The sequence below is a fragment of the Parasteatoda tepidariorum genome, chromosome X2 (genome assembly GCF_043381705.1).
Source record: "Parasteatoda tepidariorum isolate YZ-2023 chromosome X2, CAS_Ptep_4.0, whole genome shotgun sequence".
NCBI lineage: Eukaryota > Metazoa > Arthropoda > Arachnida > Araneae > Theridiidae > Parasteatoda > Parasteatoda tepidariorum.
In genome coordinates this window covers 45,117,231-45,137,177 of record NC_092215.1, presented here as the reverse complement: position 1 = coordinate 45,137,177, position 19,947 = coordinate 45,117,231, and the positions used below count along the sequence as shown (strand labels likewise).

The 19,947-nt window shown below is 30.2% G+C and overlaps 1 protein-coding gene across 4 annotated transcripts in view; it reads left to right on the top strand.

The window, feature by feature from the left end:
• The window catches only part of LOC107454981 (uncharacterized), a 39,429-nt gene that overhangs the window by 16,360 nt on the left and 3,122 nt on the right, over positions 1-19,947 (top strand). Inside the window, exons 3-8 of one of the 4 annotated variants that reach the window (XM_016072367.3) lie at positions 1,678-1,790; positions 3,421-3,661; positions 7,027-7,176; positions 12,632-12,704; positions 19,231-19,277; positions 19,361-19,442. In XM_016072367.3, the coding sequence (XP_015927853.2) occupies positions 1,678-1,790; positions 3,421-3,661; positions 7,027-7,176; positions 12,632-12,704; positions 19,231-19,277; positions 19,361-19,442 (706 nt within the window). Of the gene's footprint in view, positions 1-1,677; positions 1,791-3,420; positions 3,662-7,026; positions 7,177-12,631; positions 12,705-19,230; positions 19,278-19,336; positions 19,443-19,947 lie in introns of all 4 variants that reach the window. The other 3 variants (XM_043049504.2, XM_071188459.1, XM_071188458.1) reach the window with 3 other exon arrangements.

The following is a 19,947-nucleotide window of genomic DNA, read 5'->3' as shown; positions in this document are numbered from 1 at the left end:
GTGTTACGACTCCATAATAGTTCAAAGGGATGAGATCAAATATGCTCATCAATTAGTGCAGACGATAATTTAAGTTACAAATTAAAACACGAAAACGTTCATTCTCAGAATAAACACCTTTTTTTCGATAGATTCAGATTTCTGACCATTAAAATAAAGGAGATCACGCAATCTGCGAAATATGGTCCTAATAGTTTGGTCAGGAGAGCTGTCCGAAGTTTGGACCCCTTAATTTTACTTTTTGCCTATTTCACCATACCTCGAGAACGTTTTAGAGGAATTGAAAAGCCTTTTCTCGCAAAAATAAAAATAGTTTACCCGAGAATAATTCCATACAAAATGTAACTCTTTGTAAATATTTATTTTTCATTTCATTAAATAATAGTAGCGAAAAAAATTTAATTGTAAGGTATTAGAATTTTACGTTATTTTAAAGAGGGCAATTTCTAATGGCAAAATGCTAAGTCTAAGTAAGCTCGATCGAATTGTTTCAGAAAAATTGAATTTTAAAAACATTACTTTTTAAAATTCGATTTCTCAGGAACTATTCGACCAATTTGCTCTAGAATTCCCCTCTCCTTTTTTTTTTCCAGATTTCTCTCTCCGAGGTTTCTCTCTCGATTTCATGACCGTTTTCTCTCTTTTGCAATAGAAAATTGCTCTCTTTAAAATGATGTAAAAAAATTTTATAAATTACAATTCTAAATTTTTCCTACTATTAAATAAAATAATAAAAAGTAGTAGATATTTACTAAGTTATTTTTTTGTATGGAATTATCTTTGGGTAAATTAATTTTGTAATTGTGTGCAAAGAGCTTTTTAATTCATTTAAAAAGTTCTCGGGGTATAACGAAATACGCAAAAATTAACATTAAGGGGTCCAATCTTTGGACTAAATCATTGATACTATATTTCGCAGTTTGTGACTGCCCCCTTCCTTTTAGAGGTCAATAATCCAAATCCTCTCAAAAAAAAGTTATGTTTATACAGAAAAAGTACGTTTTTGTGTCTGATTTCGTAACTTTTAATATCATCTGCACTAATTATTCAGCATATTTAAGATACCTTCTCTAATCATTAAGATTTAATCCTAGACCATAAAGTACCGATCAAGTTTTTCAAGGTGGTCCGTTTTTTTTTTATTGTATACGATTGTAACTTGAAGAATCGTAAATACCATACATTACATAATTGTGTAATATAATTTCTCCAAAAATTTGAATTTCAAAAAATCTATTTAGCACATTATTTCACGTTCTGTGAGCTCCAGAAAATACAACAATAAATATATTTTTAAGCTTTAAATACAATATTTTTCTAATTCAATAGCAAAAAACAAATACTTTAAAAATTCTTGTATTCAAGATGTCGTTGGCTAGTATTATTGAAGTAATTTACTAGGAAAGATTCTTCAGTTTTACAAAGAAATGTATCTTTAGAAAAGTTCGTTACTTAGCAACTGTGAGAAAAAATCTGGTATGATGGAGAAAAATCAAAACATTTTATCAAACTTAGCTCAGTTGCCTAGGGAAGTGATAAAATTGTTCCCAATTGAATTGTTTTTTTTATATGGCATGTCATAAATCAGTATTGCAAGATTCCTTTTTTACCACCAATTTTCACAGCAAATTCTTTATTATAGTTTAAACCTGGAGTAATTGTTTTTCTTTTTTTCAGCAACAATTACTTTACAAACATCTATTACTCTTCCTGGTGAAAGATTCTATGAAGATTTGAGAGACATAAATACGCAACTATACAAGCAAAAGAAGAGGGATTATATTAGAATTGTAAGATTAGTTCTTTTTCATTTCATTTGGTGTCCTAACTTCGAGTGCTTTTAATAAAAATTTCCCGAGTCACCAAATACTTGCTTTAACAGTAGTTTTGACAACAACAAAAAAAGATTTGTTGAATTGGAGCTTTGTTTCTAAATTAAAATTGCTTATTTTCAAAGTTTTTTCACCAAGAGAAGAATTTACTTTATCAGGTGTTTAAAAAGAGCATTTAAAAGATCTTATCCGTATTTATACGAATCTAATTGTAGTCAACAAAATCTTTCTGTAATATTAAAATCTTTTAGTGATAATTCAACTTATTTAGATTAAAATGATTCGCGCGCTGTAACGTATACACACTGCAAAATAATACTGTTACAATTCAAGTAAAGAACCAAGTCAGTCTTACTGCTGCTATTAAATGAAACTTTTTCTAATAATTTAAAGAAAAAAAAATTTTCTTGTACTAATTAAATCCAAATATTGCTTAAAATTAATTTTCCTTCACGCAATATTAGTTGAGAAAAGTCAGCGTAACGCGCATTCATTTCATGTTTAAAAATTAGTTTTTACTAAATTACCCAATCTTATAAAGTGAATTTTTTCAATAGCATTTGTCATCACCTTTTAAATTTGTCCCAGTTGTGGCCTCCCATGAGAACATTCCAAATTATTACAAACACTACTTTAAGCGTTGATTGTTGCAAAAATTCGTTACTAAATTTTATTTTTGGGTACTTTCAGCGTTTTAAACTCGATCAAGTTGCCTTCCACGTTGGGTTCATTTATTCAACGAATATTCAGTTAAACATTTCTACACCCTAATTCGATATGCTATTAATCAACTCTAATATTAAAAATTAAAACTTTGGATAAAATTTACTTTATTTGTAAAATAAATGTCAAATTTGCTAATTATTTAATCCATGTTTACTTAGGAGCGAGATTACCTATTAAAAACTTTTTATACACTTTGTAATTCATTAAAGTGCTTTGTAAATGGATTATTTTAATAGGAAGTATTATTTTTATTTTATATTCACATCTGTAGAATCTGATAAAATTATTAGCCTCTAGATGGCGTCTTATAATGAAAATGTAATTCAGAGCCACTAGATGACGTCTTATAGTGAAAATGTAATTCAGAGCCACTAGATGACGTCTTATAATGAAAATGTAATTCAGAGCCTCTAGATGGCGTCTTATAATGAAAATGTAATTCAGAGCCACTAAATGGCGTCTTATAATGTAAATGTAACAGATTGATTTACGAATTCAATGAAGGCAGATGTAAGCCTAATGTCCCAAAAAAAGTTTTTGTCATTGTTTGAAACGTGAGCTCGTCTTTGAATTTTACAACATCAACTTATATGTTCACATTTTTAAAGAACGTTAAAATGTTGCTTTTAATGTTTTTTACGCATCTTTCATGAGTATAACTCCCAAAAAATCAGTAAAAGAAACACTAAAAATCATTTACCGGTCATTAGGGTTTTCCCTACAAACCTTTAAAACGTAATTTTTATTTCCTTCTGGAGACTTCACAAAAGTTGTTGTTTCACAAAAGTTTCTTTTGAAGCTCAAAATATAAACTCTTTTTGTTCACAAAAAGAAGCATATTCTAATGTGATATTTTTTCCAGATGTGGTATCTTTTAAGACATAATCCTAAACTTTTCCACACTGTGGCCGAAGTAGATATTACTGGCTTTGAAGAAGGCAGTTTGATTGTAAATTATACTATGAAACTTCTGGATAATGGAAATGAAACTGCTTCAGAGTTGGCTCAACAGCTTCAAGAGGATCTGAGCAAAATAATCAATGAACAGGAACAGCTAAAAAATGCATCCTTAGAGTTTAAAAATGCATCAGTATCAACGTTAGGTAAGAAATTTCTAACTATTTAGTGACTTTCTTTAGTTTTCAGAGAATTCTGTTATAAAAATTTTCTTAAAGTGTACTTAATTAAGCAGAGGAGCAATACAATAACTTGAAAATGTATTGTAATGACCCTCTTTTTTTCGGGGGGGGGGATTATACAATGTTTTCGATTTTTTGTATTAGAAGAGTTTGCTCCAGAGTTAAAAAATGTAGCTCCAGTTATTGAGTGTTTGGAATTGCATGTGTTATCTTATAGCAAAAATATTAAAAGTGACTAATTAAATGTATAGTTAAATAACGTAAGATTAAATGTTAAGTAACCTAAATGTTATGTAACGTAAGATTAAATGTTAAGTAACCTAAATGTTATGTAACGTAAGATTAAATAACACAGTCGAGCAAAAGAAATTATTATAATTAAATGGTTTGGAATAGACATAATTATCATTTTATTGTTCAGGGGAGCGTGCTTGATGAAAAACAAATTTTTCATGTATATGAAAATTTTGGACTCCGTCAATCTGGAAATGATACTAAGGAGCAGTTTGCTTATAATTGCAATAAAATAATCTAAGTATAACACTTATGAAGTTATACAATACTGTAAAAGAGTGTTTTAATTTGAGAGTTGGGAGGAAATTTGCCTAAATCGTACCTCTCCTGCCGTTCATTTCTAAAGAAGCCTTGAATACGGATAGAGTATTTTTTTTTTCACGAGGGAGATCCATACAGAAGAAACAAGAACTTGCGTTTTTATTTAAATGAATCTGTTTTCATTGTAATTTTTGAACGTCCTGCGTCTGTCAGGATGTAGCTGATCTGCAGATTATTTAATACAGTTGTATTAAATAATTGTTAAATAACTAGTTGTTAAACAACTAGTTTCTTTGATGGCTCTATTGTTTGGAATAAGTTTGTTTAAAACGTAGTCGCCTAAATCCTATGTATCTTACAATTTAAGTGAGTTAATTTCAACTACAGAACAAACCTCTTAAACTGTCTAAAAATGACTTTTTCTAAGCCCATGTCGTGAGTGAGCAACAATTGGAAACCTATGGGGGTCACCTTTGACCGGCGAAGCAAAGATTATTAGAAACACATAATTCGAGTAAATTTTTAATATTTTTATAATATCCTTTCTAAAAAGGTTTGAAGAAATTAATGCAATATAGAACACACAAAAATAGTTTTATTTATATACACAGAGATGCCAACTTGCTCCGGACAGCGAATAAATATTTTCAAGTGGTAGTTTATTAATTATGATTCTTGGTTTAATAAATTCAATTTAGTAGATTTTCATCCACCACTATTTCTAAACAATTCGTAGGCTTATATAATTCACTTTTTACAGATATACCATGCGAAACCTTTTAAAAAAAACTAGCAAAATCTGACTAATATTTGTAAATTTAGTTTGTAGTTTACCGTTTGGATAGACGGACAAGCCATGTAAAATTAGCGTGCAATTCAACGTGTTAATACTAACTTTTTGATAGCCTATAGGCGTATAGATTGGAATTTCAGTAAATTCAATGAAATCCCTATGATTAGATCTTATTTAGTAAAGTGATGATTTTTGGTTTTTCAAATAATGGTTTAGTTATTATTTATTAGTAATGTAATTAAATAAGCCAATACTGTCCCCGTACCGTTGAAGGCTTCAATTACACAATTTTTAAAACCTAAAAATTTTAGTTATAGATCATAAAAGAGTAATTCTTAACAAGCTGCTCTTATAAAAGTCAAGCTTACACTTCGTAGCTCTTAACTACCATTAACCTTGTATCGCCTTATAATAATGGTAGTATGCTTGCAATAATTCAATATTTATGCTACTAAAGAAAGTGGTACTCATACTCTACTTATTCACTTAGCCATAAATGCTCAATTTTTTTTTATGTTTGTACGATTTAGAGAGCAAGTGATAAGCACCTGTTATCCTGGTTGACTCTAATGCCACTTGTCACACGGGCAAGCCTGCTTGGTGAAACCAAGCAAATTTAAGGCAGAGTGTGCGATTCTTGTTTTTCAGTGGCGCCATCTATGGCCAAGAATTCGACTTCTGCCACATCATACGTCACACCTGTTTATAAGGCGGACCCATTCATACATCCATTCATTCATCCGCAGATTGTAGTTTTGACCTGAATCAGAGAACGATCGATCTACCTGTTATCCTAAATTGTACCACTTAGATCTTGCAAAAACTATTTTTTGTATTTTGTGCAAAAATATTTCATCCGAAAAATATAAGCAGCTGAATAACTGCATTTTATTAAAATATTTCAAAAGTAATAAGTCAGTATTAAGTGATTTATAAAAATTCAAATGTGAAAAAATGTACAATTCAGGCAACCTTCATATAATTAGTCACACATTTTATTGTTCGGGGAGGCGCTTCTGATGAAAAACGCCACGATTTCTATGCATGCTAGATGTTTATATGTATTGTGCTGCTTTCTAGTGTAAATTCTGCAAACTATCTGGAATGAATACTAAGGACCACTTTGTTATGAAAATTATCATGAAGTGAAACAAAACCTTCTGAACTGAATTAGAATTAAAATATAAAGTTACTAAAAAATCTAAAATTAAAATTTTAAGGAATGCTATCCCTACTTAAATCAGTATTAAATAGATATAGGGTCCCACGACAAGATGCTCTTAAATCTTCCTTTTTGTCTCCAAATTTACTTTAATTTTCTTGAATATCAATATAATGAACTTATTTTGAATTTAAAGTTTCGCTGCATCCAGCAGATAAAATATATTACAGTCAGGATTTTTCTTATTTATTATTTTTTTTGTCCAAAATTACTTTAGATACCTTTCACCATTTGAAGTTTGAGTGAAATATTTTTTCCAACTGTTGAAATTTTCAATATAAGCTGGATTTTTATGAAATCTTTATCTAAATGTAATAGCATGACCATTTTCAGAAACCAGTTTAAATTCTTTAAGTATTGGTTGACAATTTTTTTTTAATTTTAATTTATTGAAACATTAACACACTCCCTTTTTTACCAGAACTAAAAATATTTTCTTAAACTACAGAGATTCCGTGGTAGATGGAATGTCTGACTTCATAAAATTCAAACCACTACTTGCATTCTAATTTTAGATAAGAATAAAAAAATTTTAAAAAATATTAATTTTTTGATTTTTGAAATTTAAAATCGCTGGGATTTAATGATACATTAAATTTCATGCTTTTCACGAATTAATTTTTAAAAAGATTTCATTCTTAACACCTCTTTACACAAACGGAAATAAATAATAAATTTTGTTTATGACAGATTTCTAATAGGTAAACTTATTTTCTATTTTCTGTGATATCAATGTAGATTTCTTTGCAAATATTTCAGTGCTAAATCCATGCTTGAGTAGTGACATGAATTACTGCCATAAAAATGCATTCTGCATTCAAACTGAGGAAAAAGGATTTAAATGTCAATGTAAAGCTGATTATTTGGATAACTCTAGGGATAAAAGATATCCCGGAGAAAATTGTACAGGTAAATTTTTCTTAATATTTTTCGCTTACAAATATTTATTTCCGTTTTGTAGTTATCGTTAAACTTGAGTAAAAAAGTTCGAAAGTTAATTATTTTTCAAGAAACTATATGCATTTAATAGTGTGTTTAGTCATAGGAAAAATAGCTTTCCCAAAAGACTAATTTCAAGTTATGGACATTTTTTGTTTATTAAAAAATATCTCTATAATCGCAAGGAGAAAGTGCGAAAATTTTAAGTATTATTGAATCAAATACTGTTCGAAGAAAATACAAAAATTGTTAGATGTTCTGATTAGAATAATACTGCATAAAAGTATTTTTATTAAAATTTTCTCCGTCATATGGGGATAAAATAAATTGTCAAGTGGGGAACTTATTAAATTTATAACAAAAAGAAATCGTCATAAACTAAAAAAGAAAAAAAATTAAAGAAATGTTTTTCATTGCTTAATATTTGCTTTTCAAAAGTAAAGTGGCTTTTTACAAACATACTGTCGAGAAAAATGCAATTTTATTCTTCGGTTATCGTGATAATGACCCCTTTTCCGCCTACATTATTTTCTTCCATGTTACTGTGGTAACCAATAACAAATGTGCAATTGCATAAGAAACGGATGTTAACAGTGAAATATTTCATGACTTTTATTCTTTAAAAATGACGATCATTTTTTTATTCACTTAAGTTCCTTAATAAATTTTACCATTTGAAATTATTTATATTTTTTCTCTTTATTTTATTTTATGACCGCCGTTGAACAGTCGACCCAATTTTTGGGTTTACGACTACTAATGTTCAACGCCGTAGCCTTGTAATTTTGAACCAATCCAGAAGACAAGGAAACTCCTGGATCGGTACCCCCAGAGGTATTGATTTGTTTTTCTCTTTATTGTAGAGAACTTGTCATAATTAATAATTAAATTCTTTTTGTAGTATTTTGTTTGATATTTATAGTTTATTTGTAAAGTACTATCTCGCGTAATGCTTAAAATATTTTTTAGTGATTCTCGATATATAATATTTACAAATAAGGCAAAAATATTTAATGCTTATAGTTTGCCTATTTAATGCCTATAGCTTTATAAAGAAAATTTCGTTTTTTCTTGTTGCAGTTCAGAACTTGCGACTTGTTTATTAATTTGATGAATATATTGAAACTTTTAGTGTAATTTAATAAGTGTAAACTATCAAATTCAACTATCGAAAATTCAAATGCATTTTAGGAATGCTCAAATAGTTTATAAAATGTAGGTTTCATTAAAATTGTGATTTAAAAAAACACTTTACATTTTGTGTTTAAAAACACACAAAATTATTATTCAAAAAATTAAACGCCCACAATATTTTACTTTATTTACTTTATTGCTTTATTCTTAGATAAATTTTAATATTTCAAAATTTGATTGTTTACAGTGAAATACTCAAATTATTACTACAGCTAATTTTACGAAATCTCTACTTGTAAAATGAACCAGAATACATAAATCTTGTTGAGCAAAAACTGACAGATTTTGTTCAAATTTTGTATTTTGTCATTTAAAATTACATAGCTTGAAATAAAATTTGCACAACTTACAATGAAATAAATTTAAAAAATATGACGAACAATTATTATAAATTTTGACGTAGAATTAGCCTTAAATAAAATAGTTTTATAATTAAATGGCAGACGATTTCCTTAACCGAGAAATGGCGAAATGCGCTAAGGGAGAGAACATTTCGAGGCTCAAACTTACGACAGTCCTCTTCACTAAATAATTTGGAGCATAAATTCTAGACAGTATAATTGGTATAATTCCCACCCTCCTTATGATTGTCATAGATCCAAATTTGCATACAAATAAATACTTATTCAGAAAGTGTGCTTAATTCTGATTTCATAAAGTGATTAATAGTTAGCATAAATTATTTATTATATTTGACGACTGTACCCCGCAAATTACTAAGAAAGGCCTTTAATTCGTGGAGAGAGAAACTAGCATTGAAATAGAAGCTATTCAGGGTGAAATTTTTTCTCAGTAAAAAAATATATATAAGTGTAGGTTTTTTTTACGAACCAAAAAAAACTTTAAAACTTTTGACACAAATTTGAATAGTTTTAACTCTTTTAAACAAACTGTACAGTGTGCAAAATAAAAAACGGACCATCCTTAATAACTTTTGATCTAATAATCAGTTCATCTCTTTTTAGAACTCAATGGTTCAAGGTGACCTCAAATACGCTTGTTATTTTAAAAAAAAAAGATATTTTAAGATACGAAATCAGACACAAAAACGCACTTTCTCTGAATAATCATACTTATTTTTCAACGAATTCGGGCTTTTGACCACCAGAATATAGGGGTAGCCGCAAATCTGGGAAATATGGTCCCAATAGATTGGTCAGAATAGCTGTCCAAGTTTTTAACTCCTTAATGTTGATATTACTGTTTACGTATATCGCCAAATCTAATTTTTTAAGCGAATCGGAAAAAAATTTGCACTCTGTTATAAAATTTATTCATTCAACGATAATATACAAAAAATAACTTTTAATAAATATTTATTTTGTATTTTATTTAACGAATCGAAAAAAGTTTGAATAGTTAAGTAAAAGAATTTTTACATCATTTTAAAGAATAGTTTACATAGCGCAAGATACAAAATTGGACATAGTTCCCGAGAAATCGAATTGTAAGAATGCAACTTTTTTAAATTAGATTTCTGAGGAATATTCAACTGATTTCGCTCAAATTTTGTACTTTGCCATGTAAAAGGACTTACTTTAAAGTGACGTAATAAATCGTATACCTTGCAATTCAAAATCTTTTCGACTATTACTAAAAGAAATAAATATTTACTTGATTTTGTTTTTGCACGGAATTTTCTCTGGATTACCAAATTTTATAATTGTGTGCAAAATTTCTTTAATTCACATTACTTCTCGAAACATAGCGAATTACCAAAAAGTAAATAGCATTAAGGGGTCCAAACTTTGGACCTCTCTTCTGATCAAGCCAAATTAGAACTGCTAATTTGGCTTGAATTAGAACTGCTACTGAAATTAGAACTGCTAATTAAACTTTTTCGAAGCTTTGCTTCGAAAAAAGTTTAATTAGCAGTTCTAATTGTCAAAATCATTTCTAAATGTCAAGAGTTTTTTACCTGGACCAACTTCTAACACTATATTTTTTACATTTCACTTCAAATCACGTTAAAATGTTTAAAAAATCAATATTTTAGAAAGAAAATTAATAAATCTTTGCAAAATATTTACAAGCACTGGTAATTGAATTAATAAGTAATTTAGTGATTTTGCTTAAAAATTCCTTTTATAATTTATTCTACAACCTTTGTTTTAAATTAAATATTTTAAGTCTAATTCTAAATATACATATTTGTATGCTTTCGCAACAATTGCAATACACATTTAAGCGTTTCAATCAATAATAGATATAAATGGATACAAAATATTAAATCTTTGAACATGAAGTATCTAGAATATTTTGTTTCATTCTGTTCGCCTCGTTCATTTTTATTAATTTAATTACAAAGAGAAGTTTCATACTTAACATAGGAAATGAAGAAATAAATTTCTGATGCTCAACGCCATCTATGAAAGGTTTCGTGCTTTAAAATAAATGCCGCTAACAGAATGAAAATTTTCTTTCTTTCGACTTGTAATGAAAACTCTAGAAATAAATGAAAAACGTGCAAGAAAATATAAATACATAAAATAATATGAAAGAAGGAAGTCTAGAAATACATGAAATATTAAGAAACAGTTGTAAATATTAAGGATAAATATTTTAACTTCAAACAAGTACTTTTTTGAAAAATTGTAAGTTTTTCGTTCAATTACGATGGTGACGCTTGTTAACCTCATCATGGATGCAAACTTGTACAAATTTTTGCTGAAAATTTTTCTTAATGAAGGTAATATTTGTATTTAAGCATATAAATCTTAATTTTAAAAGCTAAATCTCAAAATGTTTAATCTACAAAAAAAAAAAATTCGAACATAGGTTAGGTAGACTTACAAGTTGTGTTGGCGAAGTTGGTTAACTCTTAGAAAATTCTGAATACCTTATTATACTATACCACCAAGTAGAAATTTTCCAAACGACCGTATAAATTAGCAAAGATGCCCTATTGACATAACTTGAGGTCATACTAGTAAAAATCTTCTTTCCTTTTAGCAATTCAACTGTCTGGGTTTTTTTTTTTTTTTTTTTTTTTAGCAATTCAACTGCTCGTTTATTTTTTTAGCAATTCAACTGCTCGTTTCTTTTCGTTTAGAAATTCAACTGCTCGTTTCTTTTCCTTAGAAGTTCAACTGCTCGTTTCGTTACCTTAGAAGTTCAACAGCTCGTTTCTTTACCTTAGAAGTTCAACAGCTCGTTTCTTTACCTTAGAAGTTCAACTGCTCGATTCTTTTCCTTAGAAGTTCAACTGCTCGATTTCTTTAGCATTTCTACGACTCGTTTCTTTTTTTTTAGAATTTCAACTGCACTACCAGAAATTTATACAAAAAGCTTATATAACCTATAAAATTACTCTCACATTTAAGATTAATTAGTTTTTATTTAGTTATTTTTAATTTAACAGGAATGGATTATCTATCTTATGAAAAACTTATTGTGTTATTGTTCTGCTTCAAGATCTATTTTAATGATAGTTGCATTGGTGAACGTGGGTTATAAAACATTTAAATATTGCTCATTACTATAGTCCTCATTTTATAATTTAAATTAATAATTTAAATTTGTATAGTGTAGTTACTTTATACGATGAAAAAATCTAACATAAAAGCGACTATTCAGTTATTACTATTTTCAGTAATGTCTTTAGTTAATGTATTTATCTTATGTTTCCCTCGGGAGTTAACCTCCTGATAAATAATTTTCCACGTTCGGTTATATGCTCACCAGACATGGAAACGTGGAATAAGCAATTAATATGATTTTAATTAGTACTTGATCTAGAATGTAGAGTACTTAATATTGTTTTACTTTTGAAATGAAATCCTAAGCAAATTGAAGCCTTCGTTATGATCATGCAAATTGGCCGGCATAAATGCAGGACTTAAAAATAAAATTGTATTTATTTTACTATCGTCCTCTTCATTTGAAGAAATTATGTTTCAGCCCAAACTATAGATTTCTTCATTTTTAATATGGTTATTAAACATACTACTTCATATTGAAAAAAGGTAAATTTATAATCTTGTGTGCTTTTAAACCATCGAAAAAGAAAATCTAAGGTAACAATTTAAGTCTAATTTGTCTTGGCGATAAGTTCTCTGGTTTTGTAATGTTTTTGTACTAAAATTATAACATTTACTAAAGTTCTATGTAACTGAGATTTCAGATTGTATTTTGGCCAGAGATTCTGTATTTTAAAAAAATTAACATTACGTAGCACTAAATGAAAAAGATTAAACAACTAAAAAATTAAAATGACCATTGTTTAATTTAGGCATTTGTGATGCCAGCTACTGCGGAGATCATGGGAAGTGCTATTTAAAGGATCTGAAACAAAAGCAATGCAGGTAAGTGATTTAAAATAAAATTTTATTTTCTATTAATGAGGCACTGTCATCAAAAATCGGTTATTTCAACGTTTATTTATATATAAATGACTTTCTTGTCCTATCAATTAACTCCATAAAAATATATATTTACCTTTATAGTTACTTTTACTTATAGTTTTAATTATGAAAAATTTTCTATTAAAAAAAGAAACTTTTGAAATTCAATGGCTAGAGTACTATTTTTTAACCTTTAGTGATTATAATTATTATTAGATTCGTTTTGAAAATAAGACTAATTGAAAAATATTGATTTAAACCCATTTGACAAAGTATTTATATCTTAAAGGAACCATTTTGAAATAACTTTTAATGATCCGTTAGATATAAAGCATATTTTTTTTAATAATTGACATCCATTCAATTACAATTTAACTACTAATTTCTTGTTTTCGCTTTTTACCATTTAAGCATGGTGATTAGACAGGCCGACAAACAGCAATATTTTTTTATCGGATGATTATAAAAGTAAGTCTATCCAGGGACCGACTTAACCTAATTGGGACCCGAGGCAAAAACTTCTTTAGGGGCCCCCACTCTGCTTCACTACATCAGTAATGAAGGTATTTAATATGGAGGAATTTAAAGGTATTTTATTTTGAGGTATTTAATCTTGAGGTATTTAAATTTTTCACCTCATTATCAATAGCAAAAAAATTGACTAGAGCTTAAAATAGTTATTTAATCCCTCCTCCTCCAATGGTCAGACGAAATATTGTTCGGTCAGGTCTATTGATTTTCTAATAATTGTATGTCTATCATGCCGAATGCAGTTTTTTGATTGTTAAATTTGTCATCTAGCAGCAAAAAATTCATATCTTTGATGACATTAGGGCTAAATTCATGCAAGTACGATGGCTCAATTAAGACAATCAGAAGCCCGTATTTGGAAACATTTTGTGATACTAAAAAGTACAGGCTTTTCATTCGCCAAATTTGTCCATCGTAATTGCGAAAAATTATCTGAATTCCGCCCTAGAAAGAAATGGATTTACAAAATAGATTTTTTGTGTTCATACGATAGATTAATGAAGAAGCTAACATAAAACAGACGGATTTTACACTGTACTGATATTTTGCTTTAAAAAAAAAGTTCATTAAAGAATGTAACGTAAAAAAACTTTCTATTCGATTTGGGGGCCCTCTCTAATATGGGGCCCGGGGCAACTGCCCCGCGTGCCCCTGCCTTAGTCAGGCTGAGTCTATCGTAAGAAAACTCTTGACCTTCCGAGAATTCATTTTGACTTTATGATGAAGAATATACATTGGTGCGAAGCTTTCTTCCCACATACAAGCTTTCATTTTCTATCAGTTAACTTGTCATACAAAAATAACAATACTTGTAATTTCAAAACTAAGTTAATTCTTCTCCTTAAATATCTATCCCTAAGATCTTTTTATTCAATAACCTGTGCATGAGACTAAAATTCGGTTTTTTTTCTGCTATTCCCTCTCAGACTGCCTTGAACATTTCCTTAAATTCGAAACCGTTACTTGGTTTCTGCAATGTTGAATATTCGTTGCTGTTGTCGGCTATCAAGGTAGAAGGGGTGTAATTGTTCTGGTTTTCCAGTGGCGCCATCTATGACACACCCTATTATTGGGTGGACTCATTTATTCACAGATCGTAGTTTTGACCAGAACCAGAGAACGATCAATCTCCAATTCAGTGCCCCCAGAGGTATTGATTTGTTATGGGAACATGGAAGATTTTGTGACCAGACAAATTTAACGTACACCAGTCGCCATTTACTAAAGGAGTCTTCGGTCGGCTAGACTCGAACTCCCGTTCTCACAAATGTGAGTTCAGCGCTCAGCCAACCAGGCCATCCTGGCCTGTTAATTTTTAAAATTTGAATTTTTGATTCCGACCATCCACACATTTTGATTTCTAAAATCCAAGAAAGAAGAAAGGTCTTCTAATGATATTAGTAATAATTTGTAAGGATTCATAGCCAGTGACTGGATTTCTTATCCCTTTCCAGCGCAGTGTAGCTATTCCGTCAACACTAATTCAGCAAATGTTACAAACCACTAAAAATGTAAAAATTGATTTTAAATGGTCACGGCTTTTTTAGAAACTATTATTCTTTAAGAAATGAAGAATTAAAGTATGTCGTTTTACTTACCACGTACTGTCGCATTTGCTAATGTCCTGTCCAAAATTTTCTATCGAAATTTTATTTTATAACCGTCGTTGAACTCCGTAGCCTTGCAATCTTTAACCCAATTCAGAAGACAAGGGAACTCCAGGATCAAGTACCGAGAGCAATTTGCCTTCGTGGGGGACTTTTTGAAGGAGCTAATCCGCATTTGCGTTGCATGGACAGGAAGGCCACGAGAACCTCCCACAATTAGCCTAACGGCAAAGGGACTTTAACTAACACCTCCTAGAAGTAGAAAGTCCTCAGCACAGATCAATTCAGTAGTCCGATGTGACGAAGTTAAGACCAATATTGGACCGCTGTCCTATTTATAGGACAGTTGAATTAATTACAAATAAAGTAAAAGAAACATCTATAATTCACATAATAACTATTGCAAGTTATGAAAATTTGTCTAATATAAGAGATTAATGTATAAAAAATGGAATTTCAAAAATTAAGTTATTAAAAAAATTACATTGAATTCACTCATAGAAATAAGTCGTAATTTAAAGCCATTATATAATTAAAAAAATATTTTTTTTCTCAAAAAAACATCTTTTCTTTTTGTAATTAATCATTGGTGCAAAACAAAATACAAAAAATATCTAGGAAAAAAATAATTTTTATAAGGTTTTTGACAAGAGCTTTCTAACTGTCCTATAAATAGGACAACGGTCCAATACCCACCCTTTTACACAACACACCCATGCTTCTAGAGAACATTCTTTGAATTCATGGGACAGTGTTTATTGTTATCTTTTTAAAGTAACTAATGGGTGGGGTGTGGGAAATAATGGGTGGGAATTCTTTTATACCAGTCCCCTCTCTCCAAACCAGTTCTTTTGTGTAGGCTATTGCACATACACTTGAAATTTCATTCAGTTCTTCCCTATCTTCCCATTAGTTCAGTTGTGTCTTTATTTTGTAGTTCGCATGTGTCTGGTCATTTTTGCTCTAGTAAAATGGCCAAAAAATTTCGAACTGCCGAGGAAGCGCTAGAATATATGAATAATTTATCCGATGAGGATTTAGATGATCCTGAAATGATAATTATTCCCCCAGAACCGGACGCCGTTAGTGATGAAGAAGATATAGATGATTCCATAACAAATTGTAATATAGTGAACATGTGGTGATTCTGAAATTCGAGATTCTGCGGGAACTATTGAAATTTTGTCAAATATCTGTGAAGAAATAAAGTTTGATGCTAAACCACCCAAATGGGAAAAATGTGAACCAAAATTTTCGCTCTTACCGTGCTCTTTTTCCTCTGAAGAACATCAACATATTACGGACAAGATATCGGGAAAAACTCCTTTTGAACTTTTTCACATGATGGCTGATAGTATGATATCACATACAGTAGCAGAAACTAATCGATATACGTTTCAGAAAAATGATCATTGTTTCAGTGTCGATGAAAATGATTTCAAAAATTTTATAGAAATCCTTTTCTACAGTGGATATCACATTTTACCACGAGAAAAAATGTATTGGGCGAATGCTCCTGACACTGGCACAACTCTAGTAAATAGAGCTATGTCCAGGAAAAGATATAGCGACATAAAAAAATACTTACATTTTAATAATAACTCATGCATGAGGATCGCTATTATAAAATTCGTCCACTTTTAGAAAAACTCAATGTTGCGCCGCAACAATCGAAAATCTAACCATTGATGAAAGAACGGTAAGGTATTTCGGTAAACATGGGTGTAAAATGTTTATGAAGAATAAACCAGTAAAATTTGGATACAAGTTGTGGATGTTGACTTCATATGATGGATATCCTTTTAATGTTATTCCTTATCAAGGTGCTCAAGAAAAGTGTAAGGAACCTCTTTCTCAGCGTGTAGTGGAAAGTTTGCTCTCTATTGCGAAAATTCCTAAGTTTCATAAGGTATATATGGATAACTTTTTTACTTCACATGGATTGATGGTTCGTTTGCAACAACAAGGATTTTGTGCTACTGGAACTGTTAGAGACAATCGAATGGCAAAATGCCATCTAACTTCTTTGAAATGTTAAGCTAAAACTGAAAGAGGAACATCCGATGCCCTATTTGATAAAGCGAACAAAATAGCTGCTGTTCGGTGGAACGACAACCGTGTAGTTTCGCTGCTTACTAATTTTGAAGAGACAAAAGTATACGGAAAAATACAGCGTCGTGTAAAGGGAGGCAGGAAAGATGTCGGTGTTCCATTTTGTATTACATCATACAATAAATATAAAAATGGAGTTGACCTATTTGACAGTCATATGGAAAATTACTTTGCATCTATTCAAGGAAAAAATGGTACTGGTCGCGTTTAGTGAATTGTTTTGAAACCGCCCTCATCGCAGCCTGGAAAATTTCCGAACTATTTTCACCTGACGATACTCAGGATTTGCTAACATTTCGCAGATCTATAACAATAAGTTACCTTGGTGAAACAATCCCACGAAATAATGTCTCTGAAAAATAACAAAGAACTTCTTCTAAATTCAGAACATGTGCTAGTTAAAAATCCTGATGGTCGTCAAAGACGGTGCCAATTAAAATCTTGTAAGAAGAAACCCATTACTATATGTAAAATGTGCGATGTTGGTCTATGTCGAGACTGTTTTTTGGATTTTCATTCGTAAAAAAAACTTTTTTTGAGGTAAGTCAAGTTTTGTAATATTTGGTAGTGTATTGGACCGTTGTCCTATTTATAGGACAGTCTGCATATTTAAAAATATTAAATCTTTTTTAAATTTTTTTATTTCATGTGCTTAAGTACCCTGTATTAATGAAGGTTTTAAAAATTTACGTTTTTCCTATTGTTTTAATGAGCGGTCCGATATGGGTTAACTGCGCAGTAGACGAAAAATAAGAAAGATGTCATTACGCTAGGGGTACTAAGCTGCGCAGTGGTTGAAAATACAAAATATGTCATTACGTTTGGACTACTAAGGGATATTTATGGTAACCCGTGCTGAGACCTATTCTTTCTAGGAGGTGTTGCTCTAACCCATGATCTGTCTACCACTGAGGATATTTCCCGCCAGCACTGTGGTCGGTGTAAGCCGGAGGCGAATTCATATCGACCAGCCATCGCCGGGATGGATCGAATCCCGGCGATGGAACCACCCCGGAACCATCACGGCTCTTCTATCGAAATTGGCTGAAAGGGCAAAATTTTCTGGGTGACAAATAAGATATCATTTTTCTTCACTTGCTGACCAAGATAAGATGCATTTGGACGCTGCACAATATTTCTCCAGTTAAGTGGAAAAGTATCAGAGTTGTCTAATGGCCAAGCGACTGGCATGAACTGATCTAGACTTTTGTGTTGCTCAAATGTTCACATACTTTATGCGATGCTACAAGTTGGCCTGAGAGACAGAGCTTTCATGTTTCTTGTAGTGCCCGAATTGATTGATTGAATATCATCTTAAGTCTTGATTTGCTAAACAAGAATTAATGATTTTAAAGCAATTTGAAGAAATTCCTAGCAGTCTTTTGGAACTATTTGTCTTGCTTTTAAGATCCTTCTTGTATACAACCTAAAGATTCTGTTGTCCAACAGATATTGTTAAGAAAAGACTGAATTTCGTACTACCAAAGATAAACTTTGGATTACTTTGAAATCATTAGAAAGAATTCTGTCTTTAAATGAAGGTGATCAATCATAATTTCTGAAACTACTTGCCAAACACCTTGGGTTGTGTATCAAACTTGTAAAAGAAGATTCGAATAAAATATGTGAACAATGAAGCCAGTGATGGACATATCCAAACACTAAACTTCATTTTTCCAAAAATTGTTTAAATGTGTTATAGATGCGAAAAATCAATGTTCAGACAGACTATTGAAAATAATTTAATAGTTATAATATAATTAAATACCTTACGGAAAAACTGGATGGTTTATTGGATAGGATGTGAGCTGAAACTTGGCGAAGCCATGTGTTCTGAGTCTTTCAGTTTTAACAAAACGAGTAAAAAAAATTACAATCTTCTGTTTTTTTTTGTTTTGTTTCTTTGAGGGAAAAAAGCACGTTTTTCTAGCATAGAAAATTTTTAAATAGGCAGAATAATTTTTTAGGTTATTCAAACCATAAAATATTTTTAAAAAAATAGGGCGCTTACTTTAAAAATTTAAGCTAACTTAAGAAAAACATAAAAACGAAATTTTTTTTTCAAATTTTAAGCACTATTGCGAGCGGAACGTATTGACAAATTTTACAAATTTTTTCAGTTTTCATTTTAATTGCAGAAGGCAACTCTTCCTTACTAAAGTGTTCCGAAACTTAAAACAAAAATTGTACCCACATAAATGCGCATCTTGTTATTAATTATTTAATTCTAATTTTAGGTGCGAAGGTTGGTACTTAGGTGAGAGATGTGAAATTAATGGCATAGGTAATAAACTTTTTTTGTTACTTCTATGGGAAGAAGATTGTTAAATTCTATTAATTTAGGTTATTTAATGTTGCTTATTGCAGTTGTGATTGCCAGTTTTGCCTTCGCTAGTTTCTTGATTATAGCTGTTGTGGTCCTATTTGTATTTTACTGCAAGAAAAACAGGTACGTTTTAAACACCAATTTTTGAATCTGATATTAAGTATAACAATGCAAGAAAAGCGAACCTCTAAAATGTTTTAATCTCATCGGGTTTTCACAAAGAGTTCATGTGTTCCATCCTGTATTTATATCCTTTCATCCTATCATGCTTCAGAACATCCTGTAAAGATATCCTTTTATCCTGTCATGTTTCAAAACATACTTTATAGATATATCGATTGTGGTACAAAAAAAAACACTCAAAATAGAGCGAATGTGAGACGTGTTAACAAACCGCTAGTTTTTGTAGAAAAAAAATGAAGTTCGCATATTTTAGAAGATTCATCCAGGTGGTATTGGATCATCGATGGTGTTTTCAATATAAATTTAAACAACAATCTTGGGTTCTTAATCGGCTCTTCTTCCGGTTAGAAAGTATACAGCTACTTACGACAGCTTATTCTACGAGGCGATATTTTCAAACACATAATTTTGTTTTAAATTAAAGAAGAAAAAAATATAATTTATG